The following is a 14,350-nucleotide window of genomic DNA, read 5'->3' as shown; positions in this document are numbered from 1 at the left end:
GATGGTCCTGTTTGTGAACTGATTCCTTTTGCCGCTCCTAACTGGCTGACTGCTGTCATGTCTGGCATGACGTCAAATTTCCGGTGGTGGCTTCGCGCTTTTCGATGACGTCACGAAGCGTGGCCACTGCTTTGAAAGGAACCATTCTGTCGTGCGGTGCAGGAGCCTCGGAGAGTTGGTTCGCTTCAATAGGGAACCGGTCTGCGCATGCAGTTTGTAAACATGACGCCGCGTATGCATCCTTTCCTTTTCGCTGCACTTTGCAGCCGCAGTCAAAAAAGGCGGCAAAAGGAACAAGATGATGCCTTCTGCATGCTTAAGGCGGGTTTGCAGCCAAACGTCAGGCTGACGAATTAAAGCAGTAGGCCTGTGCCGATCGTGATGAGAAGTGGGTACGAAGGGGTAGCGCGAGCAGTACATTTGGCGAAGGCACGACAGGCACTGCTGCCAAAAGCGAAGGTGATCTATGCACTCCGATTACTACTTTGCGATCGGGAGCTCTCTGTTAGTAGAAAGGCAGCCATTAGGCTCCCGCAGTGCCCGAGGCAAATAATTCACGTCGGTAAGTGTGCTGGCTGGGTTTTTTTTTTTCGCTTTCTACATCAGCAGATAGGGAGAAGACTGTGGTGGCTAGAAGGGGAGGAGACGCCAGCGCCGGCGTATACGCCAAGAAAGCGCGATCCTCTGGTTCATGCGCTGCCGCAAAGGCCGCGGTGGCGCTGCGGTCAGCTTGGCGATGCAGTCACACGATCGCACTCATGTGCAGGTTCTCGCGGTGTCTGGACGGCATGGCAGCGTTCCTGTTTGTTCGCAGCTGTCAGCGTGATTTCTTGTTTATGGCAAGATGTGTTTCGCTGCTGGCATGTTAATGTGAGTGCCTAACTGCCATACAGATGAACTCCAGCGCAAAAAAAAATCGCAGTATGTCCCTCACAAACAAAATTAAGTTTATGTTCTTACTAGGCTCCACTTCAATATTTTAAAGCCCAGAACTGTCAGTGCAACGCTACGCAGGAAAGAAAAAATATGCTGGAACTTAGGAGGGTGCTGTAAGTTGCATATTTATTCAAGGTCGAATGTATTAATTCTTGTTTTAGTGGAAAGTGATATCCTTTCCTCCCCATTTCTTAGTGTCAAGCGATGCAGTGTTGGTATTCAATGTTTAATGTTTTTTCTTTCTAATTACACAGAAGCGTGTGTAAATGTATCTTTTATTCTGAATTACCCTGAATGGTATGATGTGCAGTACATTGCTATTACTATGATGTACAATAAATTTTTGATATGCTTTGTTTTCTTGTTTGGAACCCCAATCACAAATTTTAGGAGTAATGCTGATGCTTCCTATTTTTGAAACTGAAGGAGGTGGAAAACATCGACCAAAGAACAGCCAACCTTTTTTCTTTCGTTTAATACTCCTTTTTAATTTTCTTCTTACATATTCTTTTATGCCCCGGGGCAATAAACAACATCGTTGAAAAAGAAAATGCGACCGCACGGAGCAGAAACTTCTTTCCATCCTTATTCTTTTGGTCTATCTCCTGCTTTCGACATGCACTATCTTGACCAGACGAGAATCATTCAGACCCTTCAATTCCTGAAACTGAAAGGATTCGCGAATAAAGCTTATATAGATACGCTGATGCTCGCGGCACCAGAAGTATTGGAGTACCAATAAATCGATTTTAATGGTTTTGCTTGTCGGGTTTCACGTGCCAAAATTACTCGGGCTATGAGAGACACCGCAGTGCAGGACATCGGAATTTCGACCACCTGGAGTTCTTTAACTTGTACTAACATCAAACAGCACACGGGCGCCTTGCATTTCGCCTCCATCGAAAAGCGGCCGCCGCGGTCGGGATGCGATCCCTCATCCATGGGCACAACAGTCGAATTCAAATTCGACTAGCGTTTAATGAGCTAAACCATTACCTGCGACATCACTGAAAGGCCGCGTGCTGCATGAGCGGCAGGCATGCGTATGCTCAAGTACCGTGGTTCAAGACGAGTGGCGTGTACCATGCATTGCACTACGGCCAACAGCGCCACCTACGCTCGGCTTGAAATGGAGGAGCAGCTTCCACGCGCCGTTGGCGTCCCCTCCCCCTTCTAGCCACCACAGAGAAGACTGACCAATGTCTGGAATGTGGCCAAATTCCCGGTGTCATCGGCTGCATTCTCATCATACTAACAGCCATTCACGAAATTTTCACATGCACTGAAAATGCTTGAGTGGCTGGCAAAGCTGAGGACGCAGCCCCCCAAGACAGGTAGGCGGTTGTGCTGGCGTGGTGCCCCCATATGACGTCACTTGTGCGCCGCGATGGTGACAGTATCTCCTCAGTCATAGAGCTAGCGTGATTTGGAGGCTACGCATCACTATGGGTGTTGTAGACCGTGCTGTTCGAATAGTTTCCACTTTGTGAAAACAGAGAACTTATTCAATTCAAGCAAAATTTTCACTGTGCACGAGAAAGAAGACAAATGTGCGTGCAACACCATCTAGCTGCGAAAAAAGGTACTTGTGCACCAAGAAAACGCTGTGGCAGTTGTTAACAGGAAGTTTTGCACCAATATTTCAGTCTACTATTATCTAATTTGATTTACTACGTAATTATGAGATTTATTTCTTGTTTGACACCAACCCGATAGGCATATTCGGTGTAAGAAAAAGCCACATGCTTGTCGCATACACGCCCGAGATTTGGTGCTCACGCTGATTGGTCGTCGCCTTTCCCACCCTCCTCCCAAAGTGGAACCTGCAGTCTCGTTGACATCAAACTGACGTCATCATGAAAGAAAACGGTTCCCAAAAGGAACCTCCCTTGGATACGGCCCCAGGCTATGTATTGTTTAGAAAGGTGCATTCGAGGTGGCATTCCACAACTGGCACTGTATTGCCGCAGCTCAGGTTGCTCTTGAATCTGCCTTGCATGTCATCTTGTGTTTTGGCAGCTGTGTGTGGCACCTAAATAACTGCTGACAATGTTTCCAGTAAAAGGTGCCTGGCTGCCTTTGCAATGCATCAAAAAAGCACTAAATTTCTTTGTCCCGAGAGAACGAAGTTAAACAGTGATGTGGATTTTGCTTCCATTGAACGCAGTTGCAATCCAAAGGACAGTAAAAAAAAAAGTAATTACATTGCAAGAAGGCTATATCATCTACAAAACAATTTATATTACTCTAAATACTATGATTCCCCCCCCTCGCATATGATTTCTAGTAAACATTACAAATGTAGCATACTACGTACACTAACAATGGGTGAAAAGAAAATTTACAATATCTTGTACTCTTCAGAGTCTCTTGTGGAAATGTGAGGTTGCAGCGGTGGCCTAGTTGTACTACAGGCATGCTGAAGGTGCTGGGTTCGATCCCCTGTGCTCCGATTCAATGAGTACAAGCTTCCCATGGCCTGGTACTTGGCTTATCAATTTAATTTGCAACCAATGTTAATTACTCATATTCACTTTGCAACCAAAAATTTAATATTCATACATCCTCCGTAGCACATAGTATACAGTGCAGTTTGACCATGGAATTTCACTGATTTGCACAATACTCAAGATCAGCCATGTATCATGACAAAGATTGTACTCTAACTGGTAAAACTTGGTAGTAGCATGGCCTCTTTTTTTTCTGCTGCATCGGGACATAAAAACCCCACATAACATTTCTTTTTTTTTTTTGTCTAACTCCTTTGGCCTGTCATTTTCAACAGTGCCCATGGTTTCAGGGTAGGGACATGTAATATGTAAAATCTCGAGTAATTTGTAAACCACAGTTGCTATAAGACTCAATTCACGTCACACTTTTATTGTTTCAAGTGTCCAAACCTTCTGCATATGCAAGTTTCAAACTTTCATATTCACTAGGGCTTATTTGCAAAGCATTGCAGTTGCCCCCCCCCATTCATGAGTGCACAAGTCTTGTGATCTGAAGCAGTGTGGTTCTTATACCACGAACCAGTACCAATTTTTGCACTGTCACTCGACTGTCACATTGACGCACTGCTGTGACAAAGCCAGTGAACTCACCCACTGCATTTCGGTAGACAGCGAGAAAAAGTGACCGGAAGGAACCCCGCACTGGACTCGTGGGCTAGTGCATGAGTGAATTCGAGTATCATATCCTGCTGCAGCCGGAGGAATGTGTCTGTAGGCACGCCAAGCTGCTCCAGGATGGTGATCAGAGGTCTGTTTAAGGTCACTGCCCCTGGAAAGTAAAAGAAATGAAACATTCTCCAACCTTGACAAATTCCCAGTATACTTAAGGGGGGATATGGATCTTAGAGACATTGTTTTTATTTACAGATCAATTTTAATGAAACTGCACATACTTGTCCAGTTTTTCTTGCTTATTTCAAATATGCAATTATTTTTCTTGTCGGCCAATCGATTCCAGAGATATTAAGAAATTTCATGTCATTGTTTGCTCAAACAATGAAAAAAAATTACTCATCAGAAATTTATTTTTAATATAAGAGTAGATACTGCAGTGTCTGATAAATGCAACACTGGAAGCAGTTTTCAAACTGATCTAATAATATAGATTTAACAGTTCACTGAACTTAGTGCTCCCATAATGGCAGCTGGAGGTGAAAAATTAAGAGGAAAAAAAAATTTGAAGGTGAAAATAAAAACTATTCCCAGCATTGCTTGCCCCGTGCTTTCAGCTGCACACTGCAAAAAGAATTGTAGCTCTAGCTGTCCTAGGTGCCGAGAATGACTTGAGCAAGCTTTGAACATCAACGATAAACACAATTTTGAGAAAATGACAAAAAACAAACAAAACAAATTTAATGAGGGAATGTGAAAAATATGTGCAAATTTCATTTCAAAATGACTAATAAGCTCCTGGCATATATTCTGACTGGGTTTTGCCATGAATATGGTGCTTTCGTAGGGCTTTTTGCACATTCTCAGATTTTGCCCGCCTGCGTGCAGATTCCCTGCTTCTGCGCAAGTCCTTCTCTAACATGCACTTTTCGCTTTGCATGCTTGGTTTTAGACTCATCTCACTGAGTATGGCTGCTGATGAATTTGAGCTACCTGCGTTGAATTTTATTACGGCTTTGGCTACAGCAGCCTCTACAGCAAACAGCGAGGCATTGGACGCCTTAGGTGCCAGAGCCCATATCATTGAATAGAAGCTTTCATTGTTGTTCTGAGTTTTGCCGTGCAGGCATCTCTCAAGCAGCTTCTTGTCTGATAACCGCTGATAGATGGGAAGCAGGGCCTCGAAAACTTGGGGAGGCAGGTTTCTGGGATGCTTAGGCACTGGCTCAGCCCTAGACTTTGCTGAACTTTGCTTGCGCTAGGAGCTAGGCCCTGATGGGCAAAAACTGTGTTGAGACTTTGCATCAATGGATGTGATATGATATGTGGCCATTACTGCCCTGTGCATGGCATCAATGTCTCTTGTGTGTCATTAGGGCCCATCCATAATAGGAGGTCAGCCTACTGATGAGGTCTCCTGTCAGTTTGCCGATGTGCTGTACGCGCAGCTAGCGTAAAATATGGTGGCTGCAGACGTTAAGAAGCAAGTTTTTCTTTTTTTTTTTGCGGGAGTCATTTATCCTTGCATGTATGAATCAACAAAAGCATGTGGTCAGCTGCGATCATGATTTGCCCCAAGTGCGGCGTGATAATCGAACCAGGCTTGTGCAATCAAGCCATCATGGGCACTCTGCCAAGTTCACTCCCCACCACCGCAGGAGCTATCAAAAGATAAATGCGCCGTGACGTTATTGCTGCGCAGCATCTTGGCACGCTGCCAAGAAATGAGCTGTGGATGAGACGACCAAAACGAAGTGGCGCGCGCCATCGACATGCAAACGAAAACGCTCGCGATTTCTGCTGCCGCAACACAAAAACCTTGTTTTGAGCTGCCGCGGTGGCTCGAGCAGCGAGAGGGACGCAGTTCCAACAAGTTGGAAATTTTTCGCTCTGTCGCTGCCACTCGCCGCTGAGATCGCTAATCGCTTGCATGTGAGCGAGCTGGCCTTAACGTTTTTTTTTTTTTCAAAATTCTGGGCGCAAAAGTGGAGGGTGAGTTCATTATGCGACAAATACAGTATCGTTTTCTTGCGTAAGTGCCGTTACAAGCAGATTTCTGTATTAGAATTATCGATATATCGAACTATTTCACGATCCCCTTTCGAGTTCGATATATCCGAGTTCGACTGTATATCCATACACCTTTTTCTTGCTCCAAGACGAGGTATGTCTTGCTGTCACCATCACACAGCACTGTAGTGTACCGCAGTTGGTGGCGCTTGAGGGACCTGCTGAACAGTATATCAAGGTGGCCTCCACTTCCATTTCTCCTGCCTTTTTCGTTGTTTTTTTGGCATACATGGCTGGCTGCCCATGTTTCATACGAAGGGTCATCTTCCTTTAGACCCAACTTGCACCCGGCACAGAAATTACTCAACACAACATAATCAAGTATCAAGCCACTGAACAGTTCAATTACTACACCGACGCCGATGTGGGATGAATGTCCGCGTGTCATCCAGGAACCATAGTAAGAAATGGCGATGTTGCCGGGATTATCAACGTTTAGTTCGGAGTAGAGATCGCGCCGCCATGCTGCAAAACGACGGCACGACCTCGAGGAAAGTGAGCACACGCGCGGGTCGGCAAAAAGTAGGGGCAGGGGCACGCGGGCGGTGGTTCGATCACGTGCAGGTCACATGCCAGGCAGATGATGCTAGATTCACTCGCGGTCCCTAGATAGCGTGGCGTGCGAAAGCGCGGGTGATTTAAACACATTTTAGGTGGAGATGATTGATAAAACCGAAATTTAGCGTTTTGAAAATGTTTTTTTTTTTTTGCTTCTTTGCGGATTTTGTGTCGTGTGAATACAAAATATGCTTCGTTATAACCGATTTAGTGTCAAATTTTCAGTTTTTCATTTTGTTATACAGATAGAACTCCCATAGAAATAAAGCACAGCCAACCAAACTTTGCTTTTACTTCGTTATATCCAATAATTTGCTGTATCCGTGTTCGACTGTATATGGAGCTCGACGGGGATAGCAAAATAGTTCGATATATTGATACAAAAATTGTCTTGAGACGCCACCTGGGATCGTGAAAAATGATAGGGTATTTGTCGCGTAGTCAACCCAGTAGCATAATTAACCCACCCCCAACTTTTGGCCCCGAGAATCTGAAAAAAAAAAAAAAAAAAAAAAAAAATGTTCGGAGGAGAGTCTCTTCGTTTCAACCGTCGCATCCACCGTTCATTTATAGGCAGCGCGTCAAGATGCTACGCAGCGATAACATCAGGACATGTCTATCTTTTGACTATGTGTTTGATAGATCCAGTGGTGGCAGGGAGCGAACATGGCAGAGTGCCCGTGACGGCTTGATTGCACAAGCCTGGTTTGATTTATCACGTCCCACTTGGGGCGGGCGTAGTCCACTGCCACAAAATCATTGGAAGTGCGATAGCTGCAAATGCCATTTGAAAAAAAACAATGCTAAAAGTCGGTGTCGTAATCGCAGCTGACTGCGTGCTTTCGTTAAATCATAGATGAAAGAATGAACGACTTGCAAAAAAAAAAGACGTTCGCAGCAGCCATGGCTTACGCTGCGCGGCACGTTCAGCACGACAAGTAACATTATGTACAGGGCGAAAAACGAGGATGAAAAAAAAATGCAAACAAACAAGAGCTTGTTTGTTTGCGTGTTTCTGCCCATCTTCGGCCTGTCTACGGCAAGGATGAACGACCCCAATCCCCCCCAAAAAAAGGGAAAAAGAAACTGCCGCTTCTGTGTCCGAAACCACGCATGTGCAGCACGACGACATGAGACGCCTTCATGGACGCGCATCGCGCGTCAGCCGCCGCACGCAGACCGTTCCCAACACACACTGGAGAAAGTGTCTGCCACAGGCTGTGCTGGCTTGTCTGCGCATGCATAGTGCGTGCTGCTGCGAACGGAGACCGGGTAAGAGAGAGAAAGCGGAGAGATGAGTGGGCACATCCTTGCGCTTCGCTCTATCGTGTTTTTCTTCTCTCCTGAACACCACTGCTGCATTGGCTCTTTCGTTCCTTCCCGCACATAGCTTGCAAATGTCACATTATGGCGTGCAGCAGCGATCACCACAGATGCGGGCGCCTTTGGGGAAAGGGCGCGGCGCTGCCCTAGACCCGCCGTCGCCAATCTGCGCCCTCTCATTCCGTCCGCGTGTAGCTTGAAAACGTCATGCAGCAAACGGCCGATGATGCGATCGTCTTTGGGGAAGTTGCACCGTCCAATGCGTGCTGTGGAGTTTGATATATCGAATGACCGGTGAAATTGAGTTCGATATATGACGCAGCTTTCCTATACTTTTACATGAGATTTTCAAGGGGATATTCCATGCGTACGAGTATGGTATAACCAAAATTCAGAATATCCGGGTTCAACTGTAATACGAATTCATAAAATTCCCCGGACAAATTGCATTGCATTCAATGGGCAAAAAATTTGGTTGTTACGAACCCTTGTTCTCTTCACGACGGGCGATATGGACTTCGGTATTACGACCATTGAGGCTCGCGCATATGTACAGCAAGAAAAGCAGCACAGCACGAATCACGCACACATGCCAAAAAAGAAAGCCGGAAAAACCATCTTGGGAACCTGCGGCAACAGCGAAGTTGGTGAAGAAGCGTTTCTCCCTCAGTTGACGGCAGAGATCTCTTTTATTTCGTTGTTGCTCACTGCAAACGAACCAGCCAGCCCGGCGGAGTTGTGCCTTGCTGCCCCCTCCACATTTCTCCACCACCCCTCAGTCTCCCCTGCAGAATACTGCAATGTCACGAAAGCGGAAGGCAATGACCTTTAAGGACAAATTGGAAATTTCAAATAAGGTGGACAGAGAGCCCAAGAAAAAGTGCACTGACATGGCCTAGGCCTGCCGCTGTCAACGTTGTCAACAATCGTTGGTCAGCGTGACCAAATTATACAAAATGTACAATGCTTCATGATAAATTCAAAAGAAGCGAAAACTGCCCACCATCTGAAGTTGTAAGAGGCTCTCCTAATGTGGCTCAGAGAGGTCCCGGCAGCCCGCATCAACATCGACAGAAAAGTGCTTCGCAAGAAGGCAGCAGACATTGCACTCACATTGGGAATTAACCTTCAGGCCTCTAGTAGGTGGATTCACCGGTTCAAGGTACGGCATAACCTTTCGTACAAGGCCATTGCGTGGCGAAAGAAAAAAAGTTGACGCCTACGCCGTGGAAGACCGGATGGCAACAGCGCTGCCCTCCTATATACAGTCGAACCTCGATATATCGAACACAGATATATCGAATTATTGATTATATCGAACACTTTCTATATCACGCGGAAAATCGCATGCATTTTTAATTTTTTATTTCGAACGGCGTCGGTTGCCAAATGGATAAATCGAACTCCACCACCCCAAACCATGTGCACTCTGTTGACAGGAGGCGAGCTTTCCCTCAACGCCCTCGAAGATAGCGGCGGCGCGATGGGCGTTCCCGACTGCTGCGCACGATCGCTGCATACATCGGTCGTGCCGAGGGCGTCATTTGAACATAGCGGCGTATGCACGCGGCGGCTTGGCCGGGCTAGGGTAGCTAGCCTGATTTAGTTTGTCAACGACTAACCGCGTCTCGGCGCCGCCACTTGTGCTGCGCCAGTCGTTATCGTGTGTGGCCTAGGCCTGTCACGGCGTGGTCAGTGTTGTGATGGCTGCAAACGCGAAGAAGCGGACGACCCTGACATTTGCTGCGAAATTGGAAGTGATCCGCCGCGTTGAAAATGGTGAAAAAAAGTCAAGCGTTGCCGAAGCTTTCAGCATACCGAGGAGCCCTTTGAGCACTCTGCTGAAAAACAAGAGTGACATAAAGGCCAAAGCGGAACAAAACCAGCACTCAGGCGCGGCAGGTACGCAAAGCTGCCTTTGAAGACGTTGAGAAGGCGCTGCACAAATGGTTCATCGACGCAAGGGCCCGGAATATTCCTGTATCGGGACCGATGATACAACAGAAGGTCAAGAACTTTGCGTTCATTCTCGGTGCCGAGAACTTCAATGCCAGCAGCGGTTGGCTGCAACGTTTTAAGGCCCGCTTTAACCTTGTCGGGAAGACAGTCTCGGGGGAAAGTGAGGACGCCAATGAAGGCGAGATCAAGAAGTGGCTTGAAGAAGAGTGGCCTAAGATTCTCGTCAAGTATGAGCCCAATCAGATATTCAATGCTGACGAGACGGGCCTGTTCTGGCAAATGCTTCCGCGACAAACGCTCGACACGTGCGGAGACAAGTGCCACGGCGGCAAGCAAGGCAAGGCTCGTATTACAGTTCTGTTGGCTGGAATATGGACGGCAGCACGAAGCTGCGGCCACTTGTCATAGGCAAGTTCCAAACCCCGAGATGCATGCGCAACTGCCCCAGTGTTCCGGTGACATACGCATGGAACAAGAAATCGTGGATGACTCGGGAGATATTCCAAAAATGGTTGAAGGCATGGGACTCGGAGCTGGCGCGTCAAGGCCGGACAGTTTGCCTCATCGTTGACAATTGCACAGCACACCACACTGATGTCCAGCTGAGCAACATTGAAATTAAGTTTTTGCCGCCGAACACGACGTCGAAGCTGCAACGATTGGACCAGGGCATCATTCGCGCTTTCAAATCCATTTATAAACGTCGGCTGATCGACATTTTGCTTCTCAAGCTGCGGATGGGCCAAGAGCTAAAGATAGACCTTTTGGGTGCCATTCAAATGCTGAAAGCCTCGTGGGACAGCGTCAAGCAGTCGACAGTAGTTCACTGCTTTCGGCATGCGGGATTTGTAAGCCGCATTGAAGAAGCTTCCGAGCAAGCAACTGAAGAATCAGCGTTGGACGACAGCACAGAGGAAGAGTGCCAGCTCAAAGAAACCTGGAGCCAGTTGGAGCGCTTTGTCGGTGCTGAGCCACACAGCATGTGCATTGATGACTTCGTTGGCGGTGATGACAGCACCGGAACAGTGGCGGAGTTGACAGATGTAGAGATTGCGGCGGAAGTTACTGCTGAGCGGCCAAACGAAGACGCTGCCGAGATTGATCCCGTAAGCGCTGCCCCGCTCCCGACTGCAACTGAGGCTGTAGCTGCTTTGGACCTTGTACGCCGCTACTGCGGCGCAATAGAAGGCGCTGGACTATCGCTTGTGGACCGTTTAGACTACGTTGAGGACGCCGTGGTTAAGCACGCGGTTGCCAATTTGAAGCAAGCTACGCTGCTACAGTACTTTAAGCCAAAGGAATAAATACTTTGTTTGAAACTTCAAGTGAGTATTTATTGCGCCACTGTGCCATGATTTGTACTAGTTTTTGACGCGTTTTCTACGTGATTTTGTATATCGAATTCCGGCAATATCGAACTATTTTGCAATCACCGCGCTGTTCGATATATCGAGGTTCGACTGTAGTAGGATATGAGGCAGGTGATGTCTTTATTGTAGACTAAACAGGGCTGTAGGGCTGTTCTACAATCTCCAGCCCGAAAAAAGTTTTTGCTTCAAAGGCGATACCTGCCAGGACAGAAAAGATGCCACTGACTGTCATTGGCAAGTATCAAACGCCTTGATGCTTTATGGCAGCCGGTGGATTGCCGTGCATCTACATGGCAAATAAAAAGGCGTAAAATTTGTCAGGTACCTTGATCGCAAAATTTCTTGCCAAAATATAAAAATTGTTTTGCTGTTGAACAAGCGTACCACCCACCCGAAACAAATGACACTACAGAGTGCTAAGGGGCTATTCCTGCCCCCGAACACAGCGTCATTTGCAACCACTGGATGCTGGATTTATAAGAAATGTTAAGCACTATTTCAAAGCTTTGCTGGTGCGCTGCCTCCTCACGAAGGTGAACGAAAGGACATGAATTTTCAGATCAGTCTTCTGGACGCTATGCATTTTCTCGCAATGACCTGGGATTGTATCACTCTTGCGACCATCGTTAATTGTTTCACGAAGTATGGGATTTTCAAATCCCAGACCCGATTCTGATCGATGTCTGGAACAAACTTGACGTCGACTGTTGCGTTGACGATTTCGTCACCGCGGACGACGACCTCGCCACCTGTGGTCTCCGCACTGATGAAGATATTGCAGAGGAAGCGTCACAACAGCCTGGCATTCCATGCAGTGACGAAGATGATGGCCAAAGCAGTCATGACTCACAGCCGACGGCAGCAGAAACGATGCACGCCCTCGATATTCTGCGGCGCGCCGTGACCTTTGAGTCTGTGTGGCAGAACCCAGCGGTGCAATTTTTCAGCTTTCATAGCTCTCTGCTGTCAGATTTCACGGAAAAGAAGGCGCAGTATATGCGACTTCTTTCAATGAAAATGAATGTTTCATACATGTTGAAAGGTTTGGAAACTGATTTTGCTCATTTTTTGATGATACGAAATTTCGGGTCATACACAAATTTTCACTTCCCATTGAGTTTCATATCACCGAGATTCTACTGTACCAAGGAATGGAAAGTGTCGCAGGGGGTGGCAGAAAGGCGGACAGATGAAGTTAGAAGTTTGCAAGAGTTAAGTGGGTGCAGCTAGCACAAGATTGGGGTACTTGGAGGAATATGGGAGAGGCCCTCGCCCTGCAATGGGTATAGTCCGGCTGATGATGACCATGCACAGCCTGCACTCGAATGCTGTGCTTATCGCATTTACCAATTCCTAAAGTCCCTTTGCAAAATGGCAGCCAGAGAAGCCAACAGTACTTACGTGGTACAGAAACCTTGATCACTTCCAGATACTCCCAGCTGGTGCAGGGAACCTTCCGCATGCTTGACTGCAAGCACAGCCGCTTATTGGGCAGCTTGGGGTTGACACAGAGCATGCCCTTGGCGCCCGCATAGCGAATCTGCATTGCTGATATGCAGTCCTTCAGTTTTATCGCCTTGTACACCTGCAGGATGCAAGCCACACAGCAGACTCAACATACTGGTGACAGCGGAGTAGTAGTGGACAAGACAGTTTTCATGGACACCACTGCAGCAGCACAATTCTGCCTTTCATCCTTAGGAACTGAACTAAATAAAAGCTTTCTCTCTGGTCTTCAGTGTTGATACTGCACAGAACGTTTCTTGCACCGACCAAAATGTGAGATGGCTGTGCTCAAGCAGATCCGGAAAAATGAAGATGAAGTAGCACTTGGCCTTTATAACAGTTAATTTTCAGAAAAAAGCCAAGTGACCGGAAACTGATGCAAGTTCCTAATGTATCCTCACAACTAAAATCTCGCTAATTCACCCTTCAAGGAGGGACCGGAAAATTGTTCGATTTAATTATCCCAAAGTTTGAATTATCGAATGGGCAGAAAAAACTGCCAAAAACCATTTGCATCAAAGCAATTTTATTTAATGAACACTTGGAATATAGCCGTATATACATTTAAAATGAAAGCTAAATGACAACAATTTCTCTTGGCTTCATCAACTGCTTTGTTTAGTACACTGTCAGCTTTTTCCCCTTGCATTTTTGAGGATGCTTCACCATATGGACGGTGATCCATGCTGTGAAGCGTTTTCACTAATGGCCCCTTTGCATTAAATATGAAAAATATGAAAATAACTGCATGGCACCGTCCCAACACCGAACTAATAAACCAGTGGCACAAGTTGAGATATCTGAAACGGTGTGACCAGGTGATGAGAGTGCCCCGATGGCAACTACAGGATAGAGGTGACTCCCCGACCTTCCTTAAACCTGCCTTAGCATGCACGCCTGAGGTGCACGGGAACCGCGGCTCTATGAAATTCAGGTATGGGGAGGTCAATTTGAACAAGCGATAGCCTAGCGGGTTGTACTTCGACGTGATCGCCCTCTGAATTAACTGATGCAAGCCGGCCCACGCACGAATTACAGTAGAATCTCGGTGATACGAACTCTGCTGATACGAAATTTGGTGTGATACGAATTCATAAAATTCCCCGGCCGAATTGCATTGCATTCAGTGGGCAAAAAATCAGATGTTCCGAACACTTTTTCTTTTCGCTACGGGTGATACGAACTTCGGTATCACGACCGGTCGAGGCCCACGCACACACGCACAGCGAGAAAAGCGTGCGCAGCGGCACAGCACTGATAGCACGGATCACGCACACGCGCGCGAAAGAAGAAAAAAAATTACAGCGGGAAAAAACCGGCTTGGCAACCCGCGGCAGCAGCGAAGTTGGCGAAGGAAGGTGGCGATATCTTGCCCCCCCCCCCCCCCCCCGCTCTCTCTCTCTCTCCCCTCCCCCCCGCATTTTTTTTTTTAGTTGTGCGCACAGCCTTGCGGCCCTCTCCACATTTCTCCGCCACCCCGCAGGCCAGGCTCTTCCGCTTTCCGGA

General features: G+C 47.1%; 1 protein-coding gene across 2 annotated transcripts in view; it reads right to left on the bottom strand.

Moving 5' to 3' along the window:
- Positions 1–14,350, bottom strand: part of LOC146172206 (uncharacterized) — a 178,700-nt gene that overhangs the window by 6,312 nt on the left and 158,038 nt on the right. For both annotated transcript variants that reach the window (XM_084585921.1, XM_084585922.1), the window contains exons 4-5: positions 12,740–12,923; positions 4,038–4,215 (exon numbers count right to left, since the gene is read on the bottom strand). In XM_084585921.1, the coding sequence (XP_084442047.1) occupies positions 4,038–4,215; positions 12,740–12,923 (362 nt within the window). The remainder of the gene's footprint in view (positions 1–4,037; positions 4,216–12,739; positions 12,924–14,350) is intronic.

The sequence above is a fragment of the Amblyomma maculatum genome, unplaced genomic scaffold (genome assembly GCF_055883805.1).
Source record: "Amblyomma maculatum isolate TAMU_Amacu unplaced genomic scaffold, ASM5588380v1 scaffold_13, whole genome shotgun sequence".
NCBI classification, from domain to species: Eukaryota; Metazoa; Arthropoda; class Arachnida; order Ixodida; family Ixodidae; genus Amblyomma; species Amblyomma maculatum.
The sequence above is the reverse complement of the archived record's forward strand: the minus strand, read 5'-3'. Positions and strand labels throughout refer to the sequence as shown.